General features: G+C 41.9%; 2 protein-coding genes across 4 annotated transcripts in view; one reads left to right on the top strand and one right to left on the bottom strand.

Annotated features, from left to right (window-relative positions):
- The first annotated feature begins 949 nt into the window (after positions 1-949).
- LOC129831948 (isobutyryl-CoA dehydrogenase, mitochondrial-like) lies at positions 950-10,724 on the top strand. The gene is made up of 11 exons (XM_055895594.1): positions 950-1,260; positions 2,617-2,717; positions 2,941-3,110; positions 3,261-3,370; positions 3,488-3,564; positions 3,663-3,800; positions 4,031-4,166; positions 6,238-6,335; positions 6,418-6,570; positions 6,987-7,089; positions 7,256-10,724. Exons 1-11 carry the CDS (start codon positions 1,146-1,148, stop codon positions 7,312-7,314), a joined length of 1,260 nt encoding a protein of 419 aa, XP_055751569.1. The 5' UTR covers positions 950-1,145; the 3' UTR covers positions 7,315-10,724.
- Positions 7,776-27,493, bottom strand: part of LOC129831947 (endothelial cell-selective adhesion molecule-like) — an 85,370-nt gene continuing 65,652 nt past the window's right edge. The window contains exons 1-7 of one of the 3 annotated variants that reach the window (XM_055895592.1): positions 26,424-26,975; positions 24,450-24,595; positions 19,595-19,796; positions 19,074-19,229; positions 12,136-12,258; positions 11,909-12,038; positions 7,776-11,728 (exon numbers count right to left, since the gene is read on the bottom strand). In XM_055895592.1, the coding sequence (XP_055751567.1) occupies positions 10,825-11,728; positions 11,909-12,038; positions 12,136-12,258; positions 19,074-19,229; positions 19,595-19,796; positions 24,450-24,595; positions 26,424-26,469 (1,707 nt within the window). In that variant the 5' untranslated portion in view covers positions 26,470-26,975 and the 3' untranslated portion in view covers positions 7,776-10,824. Of the gene's footprint in view, positions 11,729-11,908; positions 12,039-12,135; positions 12,259-19,073; positions 19,230-19,594; positions 19,797-24,449; positions 24,596-25,886; positions 26,379-26,423; positions 26,976-27,493 lie in introns of those variants that run through there. The other 2 variants (XM_055895593.1, XM_055895590.1) reach the window with 2 other exon arrangements.

Genomic DNA, 27,493 nt, shown 5'->3' with positions numbered 1-27,493 from the left:
AAAAACTTTGTAAAGTACAAGGTTGCAAAAACAACGCATACAAAGTAGATCAATTCACCTTGCTAACTAGCTGCTGAATAGACATCAACTCACCACGTAGCTTATTCTTAATGTTTGTCCATAGCCTACCAGAGTGAGCACAGACATTTTTCAGAATAAACATGCTGAGTGAAAAACTTAATGAAATAGCCCACTCCCTACCCGGTATCTTATTCTGCCGCTATACAACTTTGTATGCTTGTTTGTTGACAACCTTGTTATTTATGAAGTTTTGGGAACAGATTCCTGTTGGAGCGTTCCAATTGTCATTCAGGTGATTTTTCTTCCTTTGAAGTCCTGTTTTCAAGTCTTCCCTGAGGCTTTCCTCTTCCCCCGGACTGCCTGACCAATCTCCAATAGGGAATCCTCACTGCGGGCACAATTTTTTTGTCTCTTCATCGTTGACTGGTTTACAGTACATAAAATACATTCACTTATTAATAGCCATTTGAAAGTCAAATCATAGTGGTAGTAAAGTGATTGTGAAACAGTTTCAGGGACGTTGAAAAACCATGCAATTGCATGTCATGTATTGTACAGAAATGTGAATGCTTTTAATACTGGGTTGTAGTGTTCTTGTGGTTCCACGATTTTACCTGTCATGTCTGAGAGATGACGAAATAGTGGTTGGCTTGGAAGAAATTGAACCTTAAAGTCCAATTCCAATGATGCCTAACCATTCTGTGTACGTGACAGTAGGTGACATTTGATTTAAAGCAAATAAAGAACGTGTTTCATTAAATCAGATAATTATGCAAAGGATTACATTGTTACTTACTTGTATGTTATAAAGATGCGAACGTCATTAAACTCTGAACACTGCAAAAAGAAGGATGCTGAATAATGAATAACTCCCGCGGTAGTGACGTGTGTCAAAGGCACGTGGTGTAGAAACAGTTCACTTAGGTTTGATTTCTCTGTTTAGGCCTCCTTAATGTCTATGGTTTAAGCAAGCAATTGACCTTAGGATATATTTCGGTGGTTAATGAAACTATGAGAAAAAGGTGCCTTTTCCTGAAAAAGGATCGAAGAAAACTAACCTGGACCTGCACAATCTAAGAACTACATTTCCCTTCAGCACCAGCGTGATATAACCAGTGCCCAACATGGCGGCCGTTGGAACGTTCTCTAGAGTTGCCAGACTGAGTTTAAGCATTGGCAGAAGATGTCGTTTAATATCGAACAGCGAAAAGAGACGAGGAATAGCGTCATGCGTTGACCGTAAGTTCCATGAGCATTTTGGGTTTCAAATCGTTGGTAGAGTAATGCGGACTTGCACTGCTAGTCATCTGACGCGTTAACATGAGTTAGTTGGTTATGAGCAGAATTGCTCGCTAAACTAGTTAGCTGACTAGTAGGTAAATTACTGCATAAAGTGTCTTGTTTTTCATTGCTAAGTGTGCATTTTCCAGAAATGCATTGCTACTTATGTACTACTTAGTCATATTGACCTCTGTTGGTAACGTTATACTGTACTACCCAACTAGCTATGTAACAACCTCAACCATTTTAAGAATGCATTGGGGTGTTCAGACAGGCTTACTTGAGGATAGCCACTTGATTCCTATTGGTCAGCCATGTCTCCTTTCCACCTCTCAAATCAAATTGTATTGGTCATACACATGGTTAGCAGATGTTAATGCGAGCGTAGCGAAATGCTTCTGAGGCAGGGGTGTGTGTTCTACGGCCCTGCCTTGGGGTGGGCTTCTGTCCTGATCTACGTTGACTTGACAGATGTGATGTAAAGGCACGTGTGATGTGTGTGTCATGTTCAATGGTTGTTTCAACTATTTATCTTCATATAAGTGTTTAAAATGATTCTGGTAATTATGCCGTACTCTACACTACTACTATTGTCTAACACCGCTAGGCTTTATGCGGTATGTGCCCTGCGTGACTCTATTCTTAACACTGCTAGGTTTTATGCAGTATGTGCCCTGTACTGCACCGCTATAACCCTGCGTTGTGTGTGGTTGATTGACACTAGACGTGGACTTTGGAGATCAGGTTGTTTTAATTAAGCAGAATTCACTATTTGCATCCTGCATCCAAAAGAAAATAAAACATTTGTAAAGCACATATGTTATGCGAATCGTAGCCTCTTTTTACAACATATGCACAATACAAGGGACTGGGATCATTTGAGGAGCTAGCCATCGTTCACACATACAATAAATAGCCAGCTAATACCGTAGCTAGCTATTAACCACATGTTGAATTCAGAATGTTAATATCATTCTAAAAACTACAGTTACACGTGCATCTTAACAATACCATCCACTTATGAGTAACCTCTAAATATACAACATTATTCATGAGCAAAACACTGTGTATGACTTTGTGCTTAAAATAATCAAACTTTTCTGAAGACGACAGAAAAAGCGTGCCTACCTCTCATAGTGCATCAAAATGATTTGAGCACGCAGGGCAAAACGTAAGTACACACTCCCCTACTCCCAGGATGCAAGCATGCATAATAACAAATCAAAATATTAATATATGAACCTGGTGAAATTAACACTGTACTTTAACAACTGTTACACCTGCATGACTCAATTCGTAACTCCCTCCTTGCAGCTGCTCATGGCCTTAGTGATGAACAGAAAGAGTTTCAGAAGATGGCCTTTGACTTCGCAGCAAATGAAATGTCTCCACACATGGCTGAGTGGGATGAAAAGGTATTTCTGTGCAGTGCAGCTTGTTTAGCTATTCCCTTTCAACCCATACATGTCAATGGAATAAATGGAACAGTATCAAACATGGAAACTACCTGTTTGACTCCTATCCATGAATGCCATTCCAGCCATTTGCTCCTCCCACCAGCCCCGTCAGCAATCACTAAACCCCTTTTTTTGTGAGAGGGCATTTGTATGAACGTAAAAAGCAACTTTCATTGTTCAGGAAATCTTCCCGGTGGAGACCTTGCGTAAGGCTGCCCAGCTGGGGTTTGGGGGAATCTATGTACAGCCGGAGGTGGGGGGATCTGGCCTGTCTCGTCTGGACACCTCACTCATCTTTGAGGCCTTATCGACAGGCTGCGTTAGCACCACAGCCTACCTCAGCATTCACAAGTAAGGCGTGGCAAAGGCCAGCAATCACCACAACCTCTCAAGTGTCTGCTCGAGATGCACCAAACATCACATATAGACAATTGACTAGATATTAATTGAAAGCAGGAGTAAGTATCAGGTGCTCATTAATAGATGCTCATTTCTGTGCAGCATGTGTAACTGGATGATTGACACCTTCGGCAACACTGAACAGAGGGAGAAGTACTGCCCTGAGCTTTGTACGATGGACAAGTTTGCCTCTTATTGTCTGACTGAGCCAGGTTGGTATTTTGTCCTAATCTTTCTATTATGTGATGGCGTCATGCATTGACACCATGAACCTGTATAGTGTGGCTATCCTTTGTCTTTTTGAATCTCATTTCCCATTCATGTTTCAGGCAGTGGCAGTGATGCTGCTTCGTTACTCACTACTGCAAAGTTGGAAGGTGACCATTATGTCCTCAATGGGTCCAAGGTACTGTTTTTATTCATCTCCTTACTGTAGCTGATATGAAAGAATAAATTGTAATATAAAGTGAAGGTATCGCTCTCACTGTGTTTGTCCTGCTGCAGGCCTTCATCAGTGGAGGAGGAGACACAGACGTGTACATAGTAATGTGTCGGACGGGAGGGAAAGGTCCCAAGGGGATCTCCTGTGTGGTGGTGGAGAAAGACACTCCAGGACTCAGCTTTGGCAAGAAGGAGAAGAAGGTAGCTGGCATTTGATTGATGTTGATAGTCTTAAATTGGTCATTTTTAATACAATCCTTATGTCTAATAAACTGTGAAGCAGGAGCCTACAAACTTACATGGTATATAGTTCATTTCCACAAGTCTAAGTGAAGCCATGCCCACAAGGGGGCATAGTTGAGTCATAGTTGTGTTGAAGCCCTGAGGGATGCAGTGATTCTCCAACGGAGGCCTCTGTTCTCTCTCTACAGGTGGGATGGAACTCTCAGCCAACCAGAGCAGTGATCTTAGAGGACTGCCATGTCCCAGTGACCAGTCGGCTGGGTCAGGAGGGACAGGGCTTTAACATCGCTATGAGAGGCCTGAATGGAGGCAGGATCAATATTGGTGAGGTGGCAAAAGTTTTACCTTTTTGGTTGGTTATTTAATGGTTTGTTATTTGATGGCCATATGTATGTATGTATGTATGTATGTGTGTGTGTATATACAGTGGGGAGAACAAGTATTTGATACACTGCCGATTTTGCAGGTTTTCATACTTAGAAAGCATGTAGAGGTCTGTAATTTCTATCATAGGTACTCTTCAACTGTGAGAGACGGAATCTAAAACAAAAATCCAGAAAATCACATTGTATGATTTTTAAGTAATTAATTTGCATTTTATATGTATATATATGTATATATGTGTGTGTATATATATATATGTGTGTGTATATATATATGTGTGTGTATATATATATGTGTGTGTATATATATATATATACTGCTCAAAAAAATTAAGGGAACACTTAAACAACACAATGTAACTCCAAGTCAATCACACTTCTGTGAAATCAAACTGTCCACTTAGGAAGCAACACTGATTGACAATACATTTCACATGCTGTTGTGCAAATGGAATAGACAAAAGGTGGAAATTATAGGCAATTAGCAAGCCACCCCCAAAAAAGGAGTGATTCTGCAGGTGGTGACCACAGACCACTTCTCAGTTCCTATGCTTCCTGGCTGATGTTTTGGTCACTTTTGAATGCTGGCGGTGCTCTCACTCTAGTGGTAGCATGAGACGGAGTCTACAACCCACACAAGTGGCTCAGGTAGTGCAGTTCATCCAGGATGGCACATAAATGCGAGCTGTGGCAAAAAGGTTTGCTGTGTCTGTCAGCGTAGTGTCCAGAGCATGGAGGCGCTACCAGGAGACAGGCCAGTACATCAGGAGACGTGGAGGATGCCGTAGGAGGGCAACAACCCAGCAGCAGGACCGCTACCTCCGCCTTTGTGCAAGGAGGTGCACTGCCAGCGCCCTGCAAAATGACCTCCAGCAGGACACAAATGTGCATGTGTCTGCTCAAACGGTCAGAAACAGACTCCATGAGGGTGGTATGAGGGCCCGACGTCCACAGGTGGGGGTTGTGCTTACAGCCCAACACTGTGCAGGACGTTTGGCATTTGCCAGAGAACACCAAGATTGGCAAATTCGCCACTGGCGCCCTGTGCTCTTCACAGATGAAAGCAGGTTCACACTGAGCACATGAGCACATGTGACAGACGTGACAGAGTCTGGAGACGCCGTGGAGAACGTTCTGCTGCCTGCAACATCCTCCAGCATGACCGGTTTGGCGGTGGGTCAGTCATGGTGTGGGGTGGCATTTCTTTGTGGGGCCGCACAGCCCTCCATGTGCTCGCCAGAGGTAGCCTGACTGCCATTAGGTACCGAGATGAGATCCTCATACCACTTGTGAGACCATATGCTGGTGCGGTTGGCCCTGGGTTCCTCCTAATGCAAGACAATGCTAGACCTCATGTGGCTGGAGTGTGTCAGCAGTTCCTGCAAGAGGATGGCATTGATGCTATGGACTGGCCTGCCCGTTCCCCAGACCTGAATCCAATTGAGCACATCTGGGACATCATGTCTCGCTCCATCCACCAACGCCACGTTGCACCACAGACTGTCCAGGAGTTGGCGGATGCTTTAGTCCAGGTCTGGGAGGAGATCCCTCAGGAGACCATCCGCCACCTCATCAGAAGCATGCCCAGGCATTGTAGGGAGGTCATACAGGCACGTGGAGGCCACACACACTACTGAGCCTCATTTTGACTTGTTTTAAGGACATTACATCAAAGTTGGATCAGCCTGTAGTGTTTTTTTCCACTTTAATTTTGAGTGTGACTCCAAATCCAGACCTCCATGGGTTGATAAATTTGATTTCCATTGATCATTTTTGTGTGATTTTGTTGTCAGCACATTCAACTATGTTGAAATGTTGAAAAGAAAAAAGTATTTAATAAGAATATTTCATTCATTCAGATCTAGGATGTTATTTTAGTGTTCCCTTTATTTTTTTGAGCAGTGTATATATGTGTGTTTTTTTGCTTAACCCATTTACTTCTCACGTTTTGAAAACACAACCAAGGCTCAGGTGTCTGCTACATTAACTTACTGTGCATTATCTGCCTGCAGCATCTTGTTCTCTTGGGGCGGCCCATGCATGTGTACAGCTGGCGAGAGATCACCTGTTAGTACGCAAGCAGTTTGGAGAGACCCTCTCAAGCAACCAGGTAAACATTCCATCAGCTTTGAATTGGGAAAGACCTTTAGTGATACTGTGTCTGACTGTTTCCCTCTGGGTTTCTTTTGTAGTTCCTGCAGTTTAAGTTGGCAGAGATGGCCACCAAGCTAGTGGCGTCGCGTCTGTTGGTGCGTGAGGCTGCCCTGGCACTGCAGGAGGGCAGGTCTGACGCTGTGTCCCTCTGCTCCATGGCCAAACTCTTTGTCACTGACGAGTGCTTCAACGTGAGTCAATTCGTTGTTCCTCTTTTAAAATGGTTCTTAGGGATACTGTGTTATTTGAGTATTTACTGTAAAACTTCCATTAGCTAGCTATTAGCCTGGAAGTGTATTTGTTTCAACTGCAGCAGACTTGCGTTTTGACATGCAGGGATCAGTCATTCAACGCAAGGTAGAGGTGCAGTGGAATTCCACTGCAGCACAATCAATGACACTTTTTTTGGGGACCCAGAGCGTATTGTAGGCCAGTGTTTCTTTGCTAAACGATGCCGAACCATTAAAAAGGACCAGTGCATGTTGGAGACTCAATGTTTTACAATAAGTGGTCTCCTTTTACGCACTGGTAATGATGTAGAAGTCTAGTTATCAGCTGTAGCTGCACATCTCTCACACACATCGGTATCTCTGCTCTCTCTCAACAGATCTGTAACCAGGCACTCCAGATGCATGGTGGATACGGTTACCTCAAAGACTACGCTGTTCAGCAGTTTGTCCGGGACATCAGAGTACACCAGATACTTGAGGGTGTGTATACACCGCTCTTACTATGACAAAGCTGTCCTTGTGAAATTGTGCTTTTATAATGTAATGGTTCAGTATTTTAATGGCACACATCTTTATAAACTTGTGATCACTAGCCACTGTTGCATTGACAAATTACTGATTTACCCTTTTATATTTTCTCTTTCAGGAACAAATGAAGTGATGCGGATGATAATTGCCAGAAGTTTACTGTCAGAGTCTGGATAAATATGCCATGGGCTGGCCAAAACTGGACTTTCTCCTGTCTTGAAGGGATGGTGTGGTGGCAGGCTTCTTGTTGTTTGACTGTATCCCTCAAGTGTCTTGAACCCCACTTTTATAGGGGGAAAACTATAATTAGGTCCTTTCCTGTTTGTGGAATAACAGCTGCTCATTGAGGGATATGGAAGTGGAACCATATTAGATATGTCGTATTTTGTGGTCAGTATTGGGGTGAAGGTTTTTGGTTATCTATATCAGATGATTATTTCGATGACATCACAGCCTCTCCTGCACATTCAGTTATGGCGGCAACGTTTGGTTATGTTTAGTTTAATCATAAAACACAATTAAATGCATCATCTAGGTGGGTTGGATGACTGAGGTTTTATAAAATATTTGGTACTGCATTATAAGAACCATGTTTTAAAGGTACAATGCAGCTGTATCAAATAATTTCTGGATAACAATGATGTTGCAAATTTTTTATTGAAAACAATGACCAATTTCTCAAACTAAATGGCCATTATAATTTCGCGGTATTCCAACCTCAAAACACAGGAACTCACGATTGACTGCACTAGACCTTTAGCCGTTAAGGGAAGAGTATTTAAAACCCAGATCTCAGTCATTGACAAATTATACGTTCCAGCTACCTAATTGAGATTAGTGATATTCTCTGTGTACATAAATGTCATAAAACCACAAATATTCTGTAAGTCATTCTTATTAGATACAAGTATGGGTCGACACTTTGTCTTTAAACATTTCCAGTATTGAAATTCTATAAAATGGCCTGTTCTACTGGGGTGATCACAACTCCACATGAACAGTTGGCCTGAGAAGAATGCTTTACATTTCTAAGAGCAGTAATGTGCTTAGTGTCAACATGATGGTGTGAGTTGATGAGCACACATTCTCTCCAGGCAAACCCTCGTCAATTGTTGTAACTGGCGTATATAAAGTCATGGCCAAAAGTTCAGTGACACAAATATTAATTTTCACAAATTCTGCTGCCTGAGTTTGTATGATGCCAATTTGCATATACTCCAGAATGTTATGAAAAGTGATCAGATGAATTGCAATTAATTGCAAAGTCCCTGAATCCCCCCAAAACATTTCCACTGCATTTCAGCCCTGCCACAAAAGGACCACCTGACATGTCAGTGATTCTCTCGTTAACGCAGGTGTGAGTGTTGATGAGGACAAGGCTGGAGATCACTCTGTCATGCGGATTGAGTTCGAATAACAGACTGGAGGGTGGTGCTTGGAATCATTGTTCTTCCTCTGTCAATCATGGTTACCTGCAAGGAAGCACAAAAAGGGCTTCACAGGCAAGGGTATTGCTGCCAGTAAGACTGCACCTAAATCAACCATTTATCAGATCATCAAGAACTTCAAGGAGAGCGGTTCAATTGTTGTGAAGAAGGCTTCAGGGCGCCCAAGAAAGTCCAGCAAGCGTCTCTTACAGTTGATTCAGCTGTGGGATCGGGGCACCACCAGTACAGAGCTTGCTCAGGAATGGCAGCAGGCAGGTGTGAGTGCATCTGCACTAGAGGTCGACCGATTAATCGGAATGGCCGATTTCAAGTTTTCATAACAATCGGAAATTGGTATTTTTGGGCGCCGATTTAAAAAATATCTAATTATTTTTTTATACCTTTATTTAACTAGGCATTGCTCTGCATGGGTAACGCTGCTTCGATGGTGGCTGTTGTCGTTGTGTTGCTGGTTCGAGCCCAGGGAGGAGCAAGGAGAGGGACGGAAGCAATACTGTTACACTTGCAATACTAAAGTGCCTATAAGAACATCCAATAGTCAAAGGTTAATGAAATACAAATGATATAGAGGGAAATAGTCCTATAATTCCTATAATAACAACAACCTAAAACTTCTTAACTGGGAATATTGAAGACTCATGTTAAAAGGAACCACCAGCTTTCATATGTTCTGAGCAAGGAACTGAAACGTTAGCTTTCTTACATAGCACATATTGCACTTTTACTTTCTTCCCCAACACTTTGTTTTTGCATTATTTAAACCAAATTGAACATGTTTCAGTATTTATTTGAGGCTAAATTGATTTTGATGTATTATATTAAGTTAAAATAAGTGTTCATTCAGTATTGTTGTAATTGTCATTATTACAAATTAAAAAAGTAAAAATCGGCTGATTAATCGGTAGTGGCTTTTTTTGGTCGTCCAATAATCGGTATCGGCGTTGAAAAATCATAAATCGGTCGACCTCTAATCTGCACGCACAGTGAGGCGAAGAATTTTGGAGGATAGCCTGGTGTCAAGAAGGGCAGCAAAGAAGCCACTTCTCTCCAGGAACAACATCAGGGACAGACTGATATTCTGCAAAAGGTACAGGGATTGGACTGCTGAGAACTGGGGTAAAGTCATTTTCTCTGATGAATCCCCTTTCCGATTGTTTGGGGCATCTGGAAAAAAAGCTTGTCCGGAGAAGACCAGGTGAGCGCTACCGTCAGTCCTGTGTCATGCCAACAGTAAAGCATCCTGAGACCCTTCATGTGTGGGGTTGCTTCTCAGCCAAGGGAGTGGGCTCACTCACAATTATGCCTAAGAACACAGCCATGAATAAAGAATAGTACCAACACATCCTCCGAGAGCAACTTCTCCCAACCATCCAGGAACAGTTTGGTGACGAACAATGCCTTTTCCAGCATGATGGAGCACCTTGCCATAAGGCAAATGTGATAACTAAGTGGCTCGGGGAACAAAACATCGATATTTTGGGTCCATGGCCAGGAAACTCCTCAGACCTTAATCCCATTGAGAACTTGTGGTCAATCCTCAAGAGGCGGGTGGACAAATAAAAATCCACAAATTATAACAAACTCCAAACATTGATTATTGCAGAATAGGCTGCCATCAGTCAGGATGTGGCCCAGAAGTTAATTGACAGCATGCCAGGGCGGATTGCAGAGGTCCTGAAAAAGAATGGTCAACACTGCACATATTGACTCTTTGCATCAACTTCCTGTAATTGTCAATAAAAGCCTTTGACACTTATGAAATGCTTGTAATTATACTGCAGTATTCCATAGTAACATCTGACAAAAATATCTAAAGACACTGACGCAGCAAACTTTGGAAATTAATATTTGTGTCATTCTCAAAACTTTTGGCCACGACTAAGTCAAAACTGTCAAATATATGGATTCACAAACAACTTGTTCACAAATATTTTTTAACCTTAAATGTTAAATGTTGTTGTTTTAACCTTAAATAATCTGATCATGGCATTTGAAAACAACAAAAATAATAAAACAAGTCTTAACTTGTGCAGACTTGAATAGTGTAGATTCCACAAGTGTCATATTTTCTCATTTGTCTTCTTTAGCATGAGTTCTTCATTCTACTTTGAACAACTGCAATAAAAAAAGTGATTTTAATTTGTAGCAAATCCTTCTCTATACAGTCTTCCTTTGAGGAAGTCTTTATTCATTTGCTTCAGTTTGTGTTCAAAAGTAAAACGTGAGACACTCCAGTGGGCTATACCAGTGATCCAGCCTGGCTCTGAGCGGGCACCATGACGGGCACAGCACCTATACGGGCCAGGGTGGTGGAACTGATTGGCGAGGTGAGAGGGCGTGGCACCTGGGGCTGGGCCCTCTCAGTCTTGTCGGGGTCTGTGACCATGTGGCCGGGTGGGGCATCATTGGAACTGGAGGTTCTGCTGTGTCCATAGTGAGGAATGCTACTGATGCTGGGAGGTCGGCTGTGGTTGGAACTGGGGGGTCGACTGTGCTTGGAACTGGGAGGTCGACTGTGCCTGTGTGGAGCGCTACCGCCAATGTGGTTCGAGCTTGGTGGTCTGCTGTGCACATGTGGAGAGGGGGCACCGATATTGTTAGAACTTGGGGGTTGACTGTTCCCATATGGGGAGGGGGTACCAATGTTGTTAGAACTAGTGGGTCTGCTGTGCCCATGTGGAGAGGTGACACCAACATGGTTAGGACTGGGGGGTTGACTGAACCCATGGGGAGGGGTGTCAACAATGATACTAGTGCTGAGGGGCCGGGTAAGGCCAGGGGGTAGAGTCCCACTGATGTGGTTCGAACTGGGGGGTCGACTGTTCCTGTGTGGAGAGGTGGCATCAATGTTGTTTGCAACACAGAGGGGTCTGGTGTGCCTGGGTGGAGGTGTGCCACTGATGTACCCTGGGAGGCCCTGCAGGGGGTTGGGCTCTCCAGGCCGAAGGCGGTAGGCGTTGAGCACAGAGCCTGTGTCAGAGGCCGGAGCAGTGGGGTAAGGGTAGCGGAAGTTGTTGGGCTGCTGGGGGTCTCGTAGATGCGGGCTCGTGGCTATGGAGGACAGCGTGCCATTTTTGGAGAGAATGTCTGAGCCTGTGCCGCTCTTTGCCCAGGAAACACGCTTGGGTGCCTGGGCATCCTCCCTGTAATGGATAGACAGCCAATGAGAAAACACAAACCAAGATCATATCACATGCTACACACATCCTCTAATCACCAACCTGCAGAAACTGAATTAGAACACTGTCCATGGTGGAGTACTAGTAGTTGTACATCCTGTGACGTTTAACAACTGTACCTGTTTTCCACTGACAAAATCTCACTTGATATCATTGGCTAGCTCCTCCTCTTCGTGGTCTCTCCTCCTCAGTATGAAGATGAGGAAGAGTATGATGGCTACCAGTGCCACGATGGACCCCAGAGTAGCAGCAACAATCGCTCCAGCATTAGAGGCTGTGGAAGAGGACACCACAGAGAGGATTAGAACAGGAAACAAGAGCAGTCTGTATATACTAGTATGAGATTATGTGTGTTTGCTTCCTATACATACAGGTGAAGACCTCCAGGTTGATAGAGCAAGTGTCAGAGCCGGCAGTGTTGCTAGCTCGGCACACATATTTCCCTGACATGCTCTTAGTGAGGTTACTCAGCCTGAGGGTGCCTTGCCTCTCATCTGAAAGAGAAAGACAGTGTTACACACTCTTGCCTCTACATCAAGAACATATTCATGTACTGTACAGTGCACAGAACGTTATACACAATCTCCATCTACAGTAATGTTGACAGTTACACTAGGTAACACAAGGGTAGCTACAGTATGTATACAAACATAATTAGACTACACACTCTACTAAGTACAATACTCTCTTGGTTCTGAAGCTATAAGTATTGAGGGGTATCCTGGTCCTAGGGAGTCAAATCCGACTGGGCACAGATGTCAATTCAATGTCTATTCCACGTGGAAACAATGTTGATTCAACCAGTGTGTGCCCAGTGGGATGGGCTGTTGGTTTTCTTTATACAAGTACAGATCCTCTTTGATGATATCACTCCTTTCTGTCCCGGGCATAAATAATGAGGTTGTATGGAGAGACCTCACTAGCAAATGGTTAAACACCAGACAAGGAGTCTCAACAATGATGAATCAGAACCTGTGGCTTTTCACAGCTGGACTTCATCAGTTGACATAATCCTAGTTGCTGTGGTCCACTTGTCATAGCTGGCGTGGGGATGCTCTATTGTAAGTATGTAGCACTGGGGGCACTAGAGAATAATAAACATGTGGGGCAGCTCTTATCAAGCAAATCCCCTCAAAATCCGATTGGAAACGTCACAAGAGAATATTTTCATCAGATGTGTTTTCAAATTAAATAGCATTTTATTTGTCACATGCGTCATAAACAACAGGTGTAGACTAACAGTGAAATGCTTACTTTCCAACAATGCAGAGAGAAAAATTGATTAATAATATAAAGATAACACAAGGAATAAATACACAACGAGTAACGCTAACTTTATACACGGGGTACCAGTACTGAGTCAATGTGCAGGGGTATGAGGTAATTGAGATAGATATGTACATATGGGTAGGGGTAAAGTGACTAGGCAATAGGATAGATAATAAGCAGTAGCAGCAGAATATGTGATGAGTCAAAATAGGCTAACTATTTAGCGGTCTTATGGCTTGGAGGTAGAAGCTGTTCAAGGTCCTGTTGGTTCCAGACTTGGTGCAACGGTACCGCTTGCTGTGCAGTGGCAGATAGAACCGTCTATGACTTGGGTGGCTGGGGCCTCTACCCATATATACCAATATAAAGGATCAAGGGGGAAAACAAATAGATATAGCTTCATCATATATTCTGAGGCATATCATAAATGGAGAATCAAAACAACCCAGTGACTCAACCAGCTCAACTCAAGCAGAGAAGCTAAAGTTCACAATATGAAGTCGGTACCTTTACTAATAACCAGACTCGAAAATCCTATAAATAAACTATGGCGAATGATGTCCTCTGTCCTAAATTTTCATTGTGACAAACAGCTGTTTGTCCCTGTTCCAAAGTCTAGGAATGAACTGCTGGCTGGGATTCTTGTTTGATAACCTCAGCATGCACCATCTGCTGTTCTCTCTGGGAGGGTGGGGGCAAATCATTAGGCACGCAAAGCACACACACTCTGCAAAGCAACGGTGCTACTGCTAACTCATACTTTACATTTCAGAATAAACAAAACCTCTTGGAGAAGATATCATTTGCGGATGGACGTGCCTATAGGTGTGTATAATAGGCACCTGACATTAGTAACCCAGAGGAGTCAGACAGAATTGCTACAGATTAACGACAGATCCGCCTATTCTTAAAATTAGCAGATTTTCTAAATTGCACTGCAATCAAGATCCAAAGACATCACCAATCTCTATATACCAAGAAAGTATTGTACTGATCAAAATACACTGAAATCAAACCATGAAATAACTAACTACAGTACTAACTACAGTAGCAAGTGACTATCACAAACATTTCTACTGGAAAGATCTAAGAACGCAAGAACACACAAACAAACTCACAGTATTTGTGCACCTTCATGTTTCATACATATTCAGAATGTTAAGACACAATCTTAGTCTACGTACAAGACAAAAACAAAACACTTATTCTGGATTAAATTAAAGCTCAATGACCTCAGCAAACGCAGCAGAGTGGACCTTGCAATCATAGTATTGAATGTGTCATTTGATGCAATGGACCAATGACAGCCATTGTGCTTAAGGCCAGGCTTTCTCTTTCTCTAGGGCCTTGATATGTAGCCTTTACATTCACTACTTGACTTCATTGTTACCTTTACAGTCATTTACCATTTATTTTATATTAGCATATTGATTACTGTGGACTTTCGTACTTTTATATTATGTTATTTGAGCATGTTATGAAGAGGTTAACCTACAGTATAGTGGTTGCTATGTTATGAAGTAGTTCCATCTTCAGGCCAGATGTCTAAGGGCCAAGGGCTCGTATCAGTTGATCCATACTAAAGGAAACATTTTATATCACGCAAGTCTAACCAGCCTTGTCAAAGACATGTAATCTCAGATCGACTGAGTTTATAAAGGGCAATGCAGATGTGCAGATGTATTCAAGGCAAAGTCATTGGTGAGGATTAATAAAGACATACCTTTGGATGAATAACATATAAAATTCTTCTAAAGGTTCAACTTTATATCTGTGTCTGTCCAGTGGTGGGTCAGGGGAGTTTACCTGGGGACGTGGGGGTTGGGGTGACACCAGCAAGATTATAGAGAGCAATAGCATCTTTTTGTAGGCACAAACTCCGCCATGGCTCATTGGCCAATGCCTATGGAGGGATGAATGGGTTTTTTGCTGGGTTTTTGGATAAACGTCAAAAAATAAGGTCTGTGGTAAACACAGGCTCAGGATATTTTATACAGTTTGTTCTATGAGATAAACATTGTCAGCTGTCAGCTAATGCCACTATTGTGAATGTTGAAGCACTTATTTAATCAAAACAAGCACTTAATGCACATAAAGGCTTCATAATTAATAAAGGTCATGTTAACTGTGTCACGGCTCCTCCTCTGCCGTGCAGGGGGTGGTTCCTCCTGCAGGCAGAGGAGGGTCGTTAGTGATTGGAGCCACCTGGGCTCAGGGTATAAAGCTGTCACTAATCACTTTTCTCTCTCTCTCTCTCTCTGCTCCTCCAGGTATGCTCATGATTTGTTTGTTCCTTTTTAGTTTTGCATAGTTTTCACTCAGTCATGTTCACACACACATATTCATGCACCCATGCACTTTACATACACCTTACATTATGATACATCCACACCTCATTCCTTTTTCTTAGTTTAAGTTAATAGTTTGTTTAATAATAAAGAACACTTTTAAATTGGCCTATACCTGTTCGTGTCCCCTCATTTTTGTCACAGGCTATGAGCCGGCTTGTGACAACTGACTGATATATCATAGAACAAAAGGTATAAGATCTCCTAAGTCTGTGTTAACCCCAGACCTTATTTTTGGAATTTATCCCAAAACCCCATTCCTTCCTCATTAATTCCCCTATAGGAATGGCTGAACAAACCAGAGGTAACTAATTTCCATTTTTTAGGACTACAAGCCGGCGAGATCTAACATTATATAGGCTGTGGGGCTCTACAGGCTTCTGAGTCCTAGGGGGGTTGTGATGGGTTGAGGATGTATGTGTGAAACCCTTACCCATGAACCCTAGAACAAACAAGGGCGAGGGGCAGGCTCTCCATTCTGTGGTCATGCAGGATAGAAAAGTGGCAGAGATAGTGACTGAGAGAAGAAGGGCTGGTGCAGAGAGTGATTAGGGAAGAGAGACATCAACCCCTAGCCCTTAGAAGGGAGTTTAAGGTGTTGATAGCTGCAAAAGTTTGCAGGAAAAGAGTGATGAGACAGAGGCAGGAGAGAAGTAGAGACCAGGAACAATAGAAACACAGCATCTTAGAATGAAGCGAGAGAGACATGCTGATTATTTGAGGGAAGCTCGCTGTATTGACAAACTAAAATAGCTCATGGGGTGTGTCAGAAAATATTGTTGCCATTTTCACGGCAGGATGAAATACCTGGAGGTGTCGTAAAAGGTCTGGCTTTTGATGAATGAAGAAGTTGTAGGTGTGGCAAGGGCTTGACCAATCAATAGCTAATATGTGGTGGCTTCAAGTCACGCACGGTCTTTGACGTTGTTATGCACTCCAATTCAGTGGGAGGGCATGAATGTTCGTCTTAGTCTATTGTGATTTGTGGAGTATAGTTATTTTTTTTCCACAAAACCAACAGTGACCTAATAGGCCATAATAGCAATAACAAAAATGTATGTAGTTTTTTGCTAAATATGTAACAAATGTATGTAGTCTACATTATAAGTAGGTAATTGGCTTCAATATGGAATTATCTTACACAGCACTTTCATATGTAGAAAATACCTTACATAGGCTACATTAGGCTAAATTGTGTTGCATCATGTGCGAGCCATGTATGGACATGTCAAATAAGCAAGATTACATTTTCAGTTAGGTTGGTATAGCATTACAAAAGAGAATCATTTACATAAGCTTGGTTTTTAATATAATAAAATAAAAACAAAGACTCATTTTATAATAACAACTTCAATGTTTCTACAGTAGGTAGGATCAGGTCACGTGGTGTTGTAAATCACATCTCTTGTTCCATACGGGCAATTTAGGCTAAGCAATGTGCCACCACTGACAAAGTTACTACCATAAACAACTGAAACTTGCCACATTTTTCAGTAGCAGAAAATAATTTGCCTACTGCTACTGCTGGACCAAAACAATCAAAATGATCACTTGAGTTTGATAATACCAAGCCCTTACGCTCAGTCGACAGTTGTGTCCTTTAGAATGCCAGTAGAACACAGGGGTGGAGGCTCAATGTCACAGAGAGCATGTGCCAGGTCAAAGAGAAAAACACAGAGGATCAGAGTGTTCTAGATATTTTGCAGGTTTGTCGGTGTGTGTTTGGTGGTGCATTTAAACCCACAGTCCTGGACATTGAGTCAATAAGGCAGTGAAACAGATAAAGTGTATTATTTGTTGGGTAATCTATAGAAGAAGCAAGGGGATCAGAGATCAGAGGAGGAGCTATTCCAATACTTGGTCAATCAGTATAAGCCTCATTGTTGCTCAGAAACAGCTGGTGCTTTCACAATAATTGTTTCCACTGTATCTTCACAAAATAATACAATATAAAAGGCATATGTGCAGTAAAGTAAGAAAAATAAACCTTGATTTAATATTTTTCTCTCGCTCTCGGCAAGTCTGACATGAGCATGCAGTGTGTACGTCGTGAACGTTTCCCATTCTTTAAAGAGGATTAAGTGATGCATGTTGTGGCATTTCAAAGAAAAAACTCAGTCACCAGAGTGAAAAAAAGAGAGCGAAATTAGGATCTGCAATCCCGTCGCCAATTAAATTATTTTTTAAATCTTAACACTTTGCTCTAGCTAGCTATTTGTGTAGGTAGCTATCAAGTAAACACAATGATATAGTAACTTGTTGACTTAACTCTAGAATGCCTACTTCAAGTGTTTTAGTACTAGTCTGTAATCTCAGGCCTTAACCTATGCCTTTTTTTTTTAAGTAAATAATTATTGAATGATATCTAAATAAGAATTATCGGAGGATGTGCTCTACCTTTACCTGCCTTGTGTTTGTGTAAATGACATTCCATATGTCCTATTTATATATGAAAACTGTACATATTCATTGAGAACTTTATAAATGACTGGATTTAAATGACATTTGTCCTCAACATTTAGCCCGACTCAGAGTTAACAAGCGAACCCCTGGCAATACATTCCAGAGGAGAAGGTTAGGAGAGATAACACCATATGGGAGAATGCACCCTGAATGGGTTTTCTTAACAGATCTACCAGTAAAAACATGGGAGATACTATGGCTGTGTTTACACAGTCAGCCCAATTATATTTCTATTGGCAAAGGAGCGGATCTGATTGGTCAAAAGACCAATTAGTGGGAAAAAAAGATCATAATTATAGGCTCTCTGAACTATATATTTGTTTTTCATTTGGAATCATCTCCATCTTATGTCAATGGCTATTTAAAAGCTAGGTATTACTTAGAATCTATCAATGTATCTATTTTAGCTCTCATTTTGACAATCTTAGTGACAGGCAGGACTCCTTACTACAATAACCCATATAAAGCTGCTGTGAAGAGGACAATGACAGCTTGCATTGACTAAAATGATATTGCACCAATTCACAGTAGTGGCAGGTGTTTTCAGTGCTGGTTAGTAGTGGTTGAGTGCTATACATCGGCGATGGATGGAGGTGAGCTATCCTTTGTAATCCTTATATCATACAGTACAGTACATACACTGAGTGTACAAAACATTAGGAACTCTTTCCATGACATATACTGACCAGGTGAAAGCTATGATCCCTTATTGTTGTCACCTGAGACAATTGAGACGATTGAAACATGAATTGTGTATGTGTACCATTCAGAGGCTGAATGGGTAAGACAAAAGATTGAAGTGCCTTTGAACAAGTTATGGTAGTAGGTGCCAGACGCACCGGTTTGAGTGTGTCAAGAACTGCAACGCTGCTGGATTTTTCATGCTCAACCGTTTCCTGTGTCTATCAAAAATGGTCCACCACCCAAAGGACATCCAGTCAACTTGACACAACTGTGGGAAGCATTGGAGTCAACATGGGCCAGCATCCCTGTGGAACGCTTTAGACACCTTGTAGAGTCCATGCTCCGACGAATTGAGGCTGTTCTGGTGGCAAATAGGGGTGCAACTCAATATTAGGAAGGTGTTTAATGTTTTTTACTCTGTGTATATTCAATAAGGATTCAATCCATTCTGATGGGGACTACTCATATTATGATTAAACTTAACTGAGTAAGAGAGGTAATGTGATTGGCTAACATTATTGGTACAGATATAAAGGAGTACTCACTCTGCATGGGGGAAAAGAAGACCTCTGACATGGGGGCATTCTTGGTCCACTTGTACTGAGGGATGGGTTTGCCCGAGCTGGACTTACAGCTCAGTGTCACGTTGCCGTTCAGCACAGATGACCCAGTCATCAAGCACACTGGAGGCGAGGGAGGGACTGAGTGAGAGAGAACAGATAGTTAGAAACAACAGAAGAGCTATGAGAGAAACAAATTAAAGGATTTGGTCTACTACAATTGACCCCCAATTGACCTCCTGAAGTATTGTATTAATCCATTTCAATTGAACAGGGTACTGTATTTCCAAGAATACTGGCCACACTGCACAAGGTAATGGAAATGTGCCAACACACACTCTCCATCTGTTGAAGCTGAAGGAAAATATTATAGAGACAGCCCAGTGCATATTTACAAATTGCAGTACAGTTTACACTTTTGTGATTCCATCTCTGAGTGTTGTCCCAAAAAACAGTCAAGTATTTTTGGAAAGTGCCAGAAACAAGGCGTCCGGTCCGGATGGTACCTTTGACATTAAGGCGCATTTCTCCAGAGAGTCCGGCGGCTCCAGGGATGATGACATTGCAGAAGTATCGTCCCGAGTCTGACTCCTGGGTGTTGTTGATGTAGATGGAGAGATTGGCCGAGGGCATGGACAGGCTGAACCCAACACGCTTCCTGAACTCAGGACTACCTATCCCTGGCTCACCGTTACTGTAGGAGATGACCTGCACATACAGACAGACAAGGGAAATACTTCACAATAGGGAACGCTACGGTAGATTGTGTTCCTTTTCGCAGTTCAGGAACCACATGTACTGTCAGCAATGATAGGATTTTACCCGGATGAGCACTCCATTCCATAGAAGCCCTCTATATGCGACAGCATACTGTATATAAACTTTACATATTGTTAGCCTTTTTCAAGCCAGCATTTGTGTTGCTTGTCGAGGAGAGAGACTAGCATTTTTGCAACACTGCACGAGCGGATTTGTTGTAATGAAAACCAATGCAAGTAACTACAGAAATACCAGTTCTCTAAATATACAATACTGATATATTGAGCTGAAATACGATTTTTTTGGTGCCATCTATAGCCACACAATTTTACCGTATAACAAAAGTCAATGTCCTTCAGATAATCCTGATATGTATGTGCAGATGGGAGTTAGAATTTTTAGACTGTTAGAGATAAGCTCACAGGCCATGGCCAGTGAAACTACTGAGATTATCGTAGTCACTGAAGAAGCCACGCACACACACATCCAGAGGTTTTCTAAACAGACAGGAGATACATGAAACACAACCACACCGTTAGTGACATATGGTTACAAAGTTAGTAGAATCTTAATGAAAATTATTCACAGCTGTAATGGATGCCAAAGGAGCTTCCACCAAGTATTAATTTAGGGGGGTGGAGACCTATCCAATTATTATACTTCAGTTCTTTTTTTTCGTAATTTGGAAAATGTACTATAACTTTCTTTCACTTTGAAAATGTGGAGGTTGTCTGGTTGTATAGGAAAGAAATCTAATTGAATCCCTTTTTAGATTTCATTTTAAGGAAGCAAAATGTGAAAAAAAGTTAAAGGGGGTGTAGAATTTCTAGACACTGTACATGCCATTAAAATTAAGATTACTTTATTGTCCTCCAAAAGACAGACATACCGGTTTTTGAGAAGTGCAGGGGGCTGCCACACTGGGCACCTGTTGTTGTAGGGGGTTTAATGCTTTGCTCAGGGCACAATGGCAGGCAATGGCATCCAGGATTTGATACCAGCAACCCTCTAGTTGCCAGCTCACTTCCCACCAGGTTTTTCCAGTTGGACACGGGATTCGAACTGGCATCCCTCGGGTTGCTGGCTCGCCCCTCTAACCACTAGGCTACCTGCCGCATGGCTGAAATGCCTGTGAGATGTGGCCAGATCTGGGATTACTAGAAGGAGATTGGATTACTGAGAATGGGAGGTTGGTCCGGTACTTCGGAGAACAAAGTAAAACTGTCTGAAACCTGAGCAGAGCCGCTCCCAGCCCTGAAATAATCAAACGGCTTCTTCAACAGTTTATCAAAAGCTTCTTCAACACAAGTCTGTTCCTTCAGACCGCACACCAACTAATCACCAACTAGGGAGACATAACACTTCAGGGGAAAGTTCATGAGAAAACATCCAGCAACAGTGGTTTCTGTGGAAACTAGAGGTCGACCGATTATGATTTTTCAATGCCGATACCGATGTATATACAGTTGAAGTCGGTAGTTTACATACACCTTAGCCAAATACATTTAAACTCAGTTTTTCACAATTCCTGACATTTAATCCCAGTAAAAATTCCCTGTTTTAGGTTAGGTAGGATCACCACTTTATTTTAAGAATGTGAAATGTCAGAATAATAGTAGAGAAAATTATTTATTTAAGCTTTTATTTCTTTCATCACATTCCCAGTAGTATTTTGTAGCATTGCCTTTAAATTGTTTAACTTGGGTCAAACGTTTCAGATCGCCTTCCACCAGTTTCCCAAAATAAATTGGGTGAATTTTGGCCCATTCCTCCTGACAGAGCTGATGTAACCGAGTCAGGTTTGCAGGCCTCCTTGCTCGCACACGCTTTTTCAGTTCTGCCCACAGATTTTCTATAGGATTGAGGTCACGGCTTTGTGATGGCCACTCCAATACCTTGACTTTGTTGTCCTTAAGCCATTTTGCCACAACTTTGGAAGTGTGCTTGGGGTCATTGTCCATTTGCAAGACCCATCTGAGACCAAGCTTTAACTTCCTGAATGAAATCTTGAGATGTTGCTTCAATATATCCACATAATTTTCCTTCCTTGTGATGCCATCTATTTTGTGAAGTGCACCAGTCCCTCCTGCAGCAAAGCACCCCCACAACATGATGCTGCCGTGCTGCCGTGCTTCACGGTTGGGATGGTGTTCTTTCGGCTTGCAAGCCTCCATCTTTTTCCCCAAACATAACGATGGTCATTATGGTCAAACAGTTCTATTTTTGTTTCATCAGACAAGAGGACATTTCTCCAAAAGGTTAAATCTTTGTCACCATGTGCAGTTGCAAACCGTAGTCTGGCTTTCTTATGGAGGTTTTGGAGCAGTGGCTTCTTCCTTGCTGAGCGGCCTGTCAGGTTATGTCGATATAGGACTCGTTTTACTGTGGATATATATACTTTTGTACCTGTTTCCTCCAGCTTCTTCACAAGGTCCTTTGCTGCTGTTCAGGGATTGATTTGCACTTTTCGCACCAAAGTACGTTCATCTCTAGGAGACAGAACACGTTTCCTTCCTGAGGAGTATGACGGCTGCGTGGTCCCATGGTGTTTATACTTGCATACTATTGTTTGTACAGATGAACATGGTACTTTCAGGCGTGTGGAAATTGCACCCAAGGATGAACCAGATTTGGAGGTCTACAATTTGTTTTCTGAGGTCTTGGCTGATTTCTTTTGATTTTCCCATGATGTCAAGCAAAGAGGCACTGAGTTTGAAGGTAGGCCTTGAAATACATCCACAGATACACATCCAATTGACTCAAATTATGTCAATTAGCCTATCAGAAGCTTCTAAAGCCATGACATTTTCTGGAATTTCCCAAGCTGTTTAAAGGCACAGTCAACTTAGTGTATGTAAACTTCTGACCCACTGGAATTGTGATACAGTGATATATATGTGAAATAATCTGTCTGTAAACAATTGTTGGGAAAAGTATTTGTGTCATGCACAAAGTAGATGTCCTAACCGACTTGCCAAAACTATAGTTTGCTAACAAGAAATTTGTGGAGTGGTTGAAAAACGAGATTTAATGACTCCAACCTAAGTGTATGTAAACTTCCGACTTCAACTGTATGTATGTATGTATGTATGTATGTATGTATGTATGTATGTATGTATGTATGTATGTATGTATGTATGTATGTATGTATATATATATATATATATATATATATATATATATATATATATATATTTGTAACAATGACAATTACAACAATACTGAATGAACAATTTTATTTTAACTTAATATAATACATAAATAAATTCTATTTTGTCTCAAATAAATAAGGAAACATGTTCAATTTGGTTTAAATAATGCAAAACACAGTGTAGGAGAAGAAAGTAAAAGTGCAATATGTGCCATGTAAAAAAGCTAACGTTTAAGTTCCTTGCTCAGAACATGAGAACATATGAAAGCTGGTGGTTCAATATTCCCAGTTCTTCAATATTCCCAGTTAAGACGTTTTAGGTTGTAGTTATGATAGGAATTATGACGCGTCAACTATTTCTCTCTATACCATTTGTTTTTCATATATCTTTGACTATTGGATGTTCTTATAGGCACTTTAGTATTGCCGGCCTAATCTCGGGAGTTGATAGGCTTGAAGTCATAAACAGTGTTGTGCTTCAAGCATTGCTAAGAGCTGCTGGCAAACGCAGGAAAGTGCTGTTTGAATGAATGCTTACGAGCATGCTGCTACCTACCACCGCTCAGTCAGACTGCTCTATTAAATATCAAATCAGACTTAATTATAATAAACACAGAAATACGAGCCTTTGGTCATTAATATGGTCAAATCCGGAAACTATCATTTCGAAAACAAAACTTTCTTCTTTCAGTGAAATTCGGAACCGTTCCGTATTTTATCGAACGGATGGCAACCATAAGTCTAAATATTGCTGTTACATTGCACAACCTTCAATATTGTCATAATTATGTAAAATTCTGGCATATTAATTACGGTCTTCACACAGTTCGCAACGAGCCAGGCGGCCCAAACTGTTGCATATACCCTGACTCTGCTTGCACTGAACGCAAGAGAAGTGACACAATTTCCCTAGTTAATATTGCCTGCTAACATGAATTTCTTATTAACTAAATATGCAGGTATATACTTCTGTGTATTGATTTTAAGAAAGGCATTGATGTTTATGGTTAGGTACATTTGTGCAACGATTCAGCTTTTTTCGCAAATGCGCTTTTATTAAATCACCATCCATTTGGCGAAGTTGAAGTAGGCTGTGATTTGATGATAAATTAACAGGCAACACATTGATTATATGCAACGCAGGACAAGCTAGTTAACCTAGTAATATCATCAACCATGTGTAGTTGTGAAGATTGATTGTTTTTTTATACGTTTAATGCTAGCTAGCAACTTACCTTGGCTTCTTGCAGCCACAAGGTCCTTTTGACGCTGCACTCGTGTAAAAGGTGATCAGCCTGCCACACAGTTTCCTCGTGGATTGCAATGTAATCGGCATCCAAAAAGGCAGATTACCGATTGTTATGAAAACTTGAAAATCGGCCATGCTGATTAATCGGTCGACCTCTAGTGGAAACCATGCATGTCTGAAGAAGAGGAGATGGCTTACATACCTGCTTGGAGTCGTTGGCCATGAAGTTCCAGATGACACTGTTCCTGCCGATATCAGATGTGGGGCTGTACCAGGCCTGCAGGACCACCATCTGACCCTTCACCACCTCCATCTCTCTCCTGGGCATCTCCACCCGCTGGGAGTCACCTTGACACAGCAAACACACAGAGACACAGTCACTAAAACTCACCTGACACAGCACCAACGCACAGCCGGTTCCAATACACTCCCTACCCCCTTCGTGCTAACCCTTCGGTGTTTGCAGATGTGAAGGCTCTGGATAGGTATAATCGATTTAGTTGTGAAGCTTCCACCATATTGCTTCCACAGATCTGCCAACATTGAAGGGTTATAGGAAGGGGTAGGGAGCGAATTGCAGTCAACAAAACTCTTCCAATCTAATCAGTTCAGTTTTATATACGATGTCAATTGTATGATGTCAAAAAGTATGATGTCAATTGCCACTAGGGCTGTGACGGTCATGGAATTTTGGATGATGGTTATTGGTCAGCCAAATAACTGTGGTCACCGTACTAACAGTTTGAAAAAATTTAAATATAAGACGCACATTTTGTTCTTTCCTATGCTCCTTACTGCAGGTGCTACTGCTGCAAGGAGGGGGGCGTTGCTTCGACAACTGATGACTTGTTTGCTACAACATCTTGCTTGTTTTCAGCAAGGTGCAACAAACGTTTCATCACGTTGTAGAGTCCATGTTACAACAGAGACAGACTCAACCACACGAATGCCTGGCCGTCCCATCTTCAGTCAGCTGTTCATTCCACAATAAAAATACATTTTACTTTCATGATGGTCTTCATCCATAACCGTTGGTTACACGGTTATACGGTAATTATGCCAGCCCTACTTGTCACAGCATGCTTCACATAATGGCCAAGCCTTGAAGCCCATTCAGGTCTTCCTTGACATCTGCATAGCCCTCTCTTGCAATCTGTTTGTATTCACCCATCATAATTCAACAGCGATACTGGTAATCCCCCTAACACTACAAACACTGGCCAGATGTAAACCTGCAAAGCCCAGATGAGATCAATGGAAGGGGAAGATGGAACACATTAGAAAAATGAGATCAAAAGCAGAAATGACAGTGCCTTGATTAATATTGGATAAAGATCTGTCATCCCCCACAGCTGTTTGAGAGGGCTTTTAAGTAACCTGGGCAACATTCAGCTGGACTCGGCTCCACAAAGTTTCTGACAGACCAAAATGGAGATAACAGATCTCACAAATCAATAATTTACCCACATTTGGGATGTTGTACTTGGTTACCAGAGTTCTGTTTGTTCCTACTGTGTGTGGTCAGACAACCCTGAATTGTTTGCAGTAAACTTGAACTGTAACATAGTTATATTGATGATATAGCCAACAACCTCAAACAAAATTACACTTTTCAGAAAAAATACATTCATAAGCTTACCTTGAGCGTTTGAGCCATTTGGGATATCCATAAAAAACATAAGGTAAAATCAAACATTTGAGTTGATTGAACTTTCTAAAAGAGACATTCGCTAATGTCAAGCATTAGAAATGATTGGAATATCTGGATATGCATAAAATAATCTCAAGCATTTAGTTGATTGAACTGTCTGAGGACTTAAGTGCTTACTAGTTCACATTTAATGACCAGGTCTAACCCATATCTCCTCCTACAAAATATCAAGACTATATGCCAAGAAATAACCCATATAACTACACTTAGGATAATCATAAAGACATAAGGCAGAGCAATAAAACCTAAAGTATCCTCCAGCAGCCTACAACCAAAGCATTGAAAAGAGGTTGAGGAAGAAGAGGCAGATTATAAAATTAAGGTGTAGAGGAGCATGAAAGTTGGAATGAGAGAGATCAGATGATGAGAATTGAATGAATGGATGAGAATGAAATGAGAGAGATAAGAGAAGGAGAAAAAGAGGAGAAATTGAACTAGAGTATGGTGGTGGGCAGGCTCACTCACATGGTGCTGGCCAGTCCCCTGAGCTGGTCAGCTGAAGATGGATCATCTGATCCCAGCAATCGTAGTCCTCGCCCTCCGCCAGCTTGGCGCTAGGTCCCACGCACACACACAGAATAACCCCTCTCCACACACACACAGACAACCCCCTCAGCGTGACGTGGCGAGGGTCTCAAATCCCTAGTCCGCAAAAACACTAGCCCTATAAGAGGAGGGTCTTAACCCCCAGTCCCAATAAACACAAACACACATTCAGCAAGACGGTCAAGTCCGTACACACACATACATCTAGCTAGGCCAGGGGCTGCTCAACAGCTGCAGTGTGACAGCACACCGGTTAATTTCTTTCTGGAATGAAACTATTCAGCTGGGTGAATTAGAGAGAGAACGAGAGCGAGAGTGATTGAGTGGGAGGGGGAGTGAGAGAGAGAGAGAGCAACTGGGCATCTGTCTGGCGTCAGGGCTGGCATGTTGTTCTTGGATTATAGTCGCAGTGACTCTATGCTTTCTTATTGCCTCTGGTATCACGTGACCCCATTGCTATGGTGTCCCTTGTTTAATTTCTGCCGTGAAGCTCCTATTGACTAATCCCTAAACAATCCCTGGCTCAATCCTTCAACCCTGACTCTGACTCTTGCTTCACGTGACCCAAGTACAGCAGCTCGGCTGGACACAGATGAGGTAGGCTAACACATGGTCACTTTGACAACTGTCTCTGCGCTGACTGTTGTTATGACTGGATTCTCATTCTCATATTTGTAGCTCAATCACTTCTCTTTGCCTGCATAGGTTTTCAAAACATATACTAACAGAAACAGATAGGCCTAAATAAAACTACTTGATTCATGTCCTGAACTTGAACTTGCATTGAACTTACAAGTTTATTCAAAATTGTTGTTCCACAGAAATTCCTAAGGCAAATGAGAACCAACGCGCCAATGGAAAATGCAACATCTACTCTTGTGCCAATGAAAGTTCAACTTGCCAAAACAGTAATCACAGCTGATGCTGTCAGACTGACTGAAGTGGATTTAATAGCATCCTCATTGTATTAGCCATTCTGTTATTCCACA

Source organism: Salvelinus fontinalis, chromosome 33 (assembly GCF_029448725.1).
Source record: "Salvelinus fontinalis isolate EN_2023a chromosome 33, ASM2944872v1, whole genome shotgun sequence".
Lineage (NCBI taxonomy): Eukaryota > Metazoa > Chordata > Actinopteri > Salmoniformes > Salmonidae > Salvelinus > Salvelinus fontinalis.
Note: the sequence above shows the minus strand (reverse complement) of the source record. Positions and strands in the feature narration are given on the sequence as shown.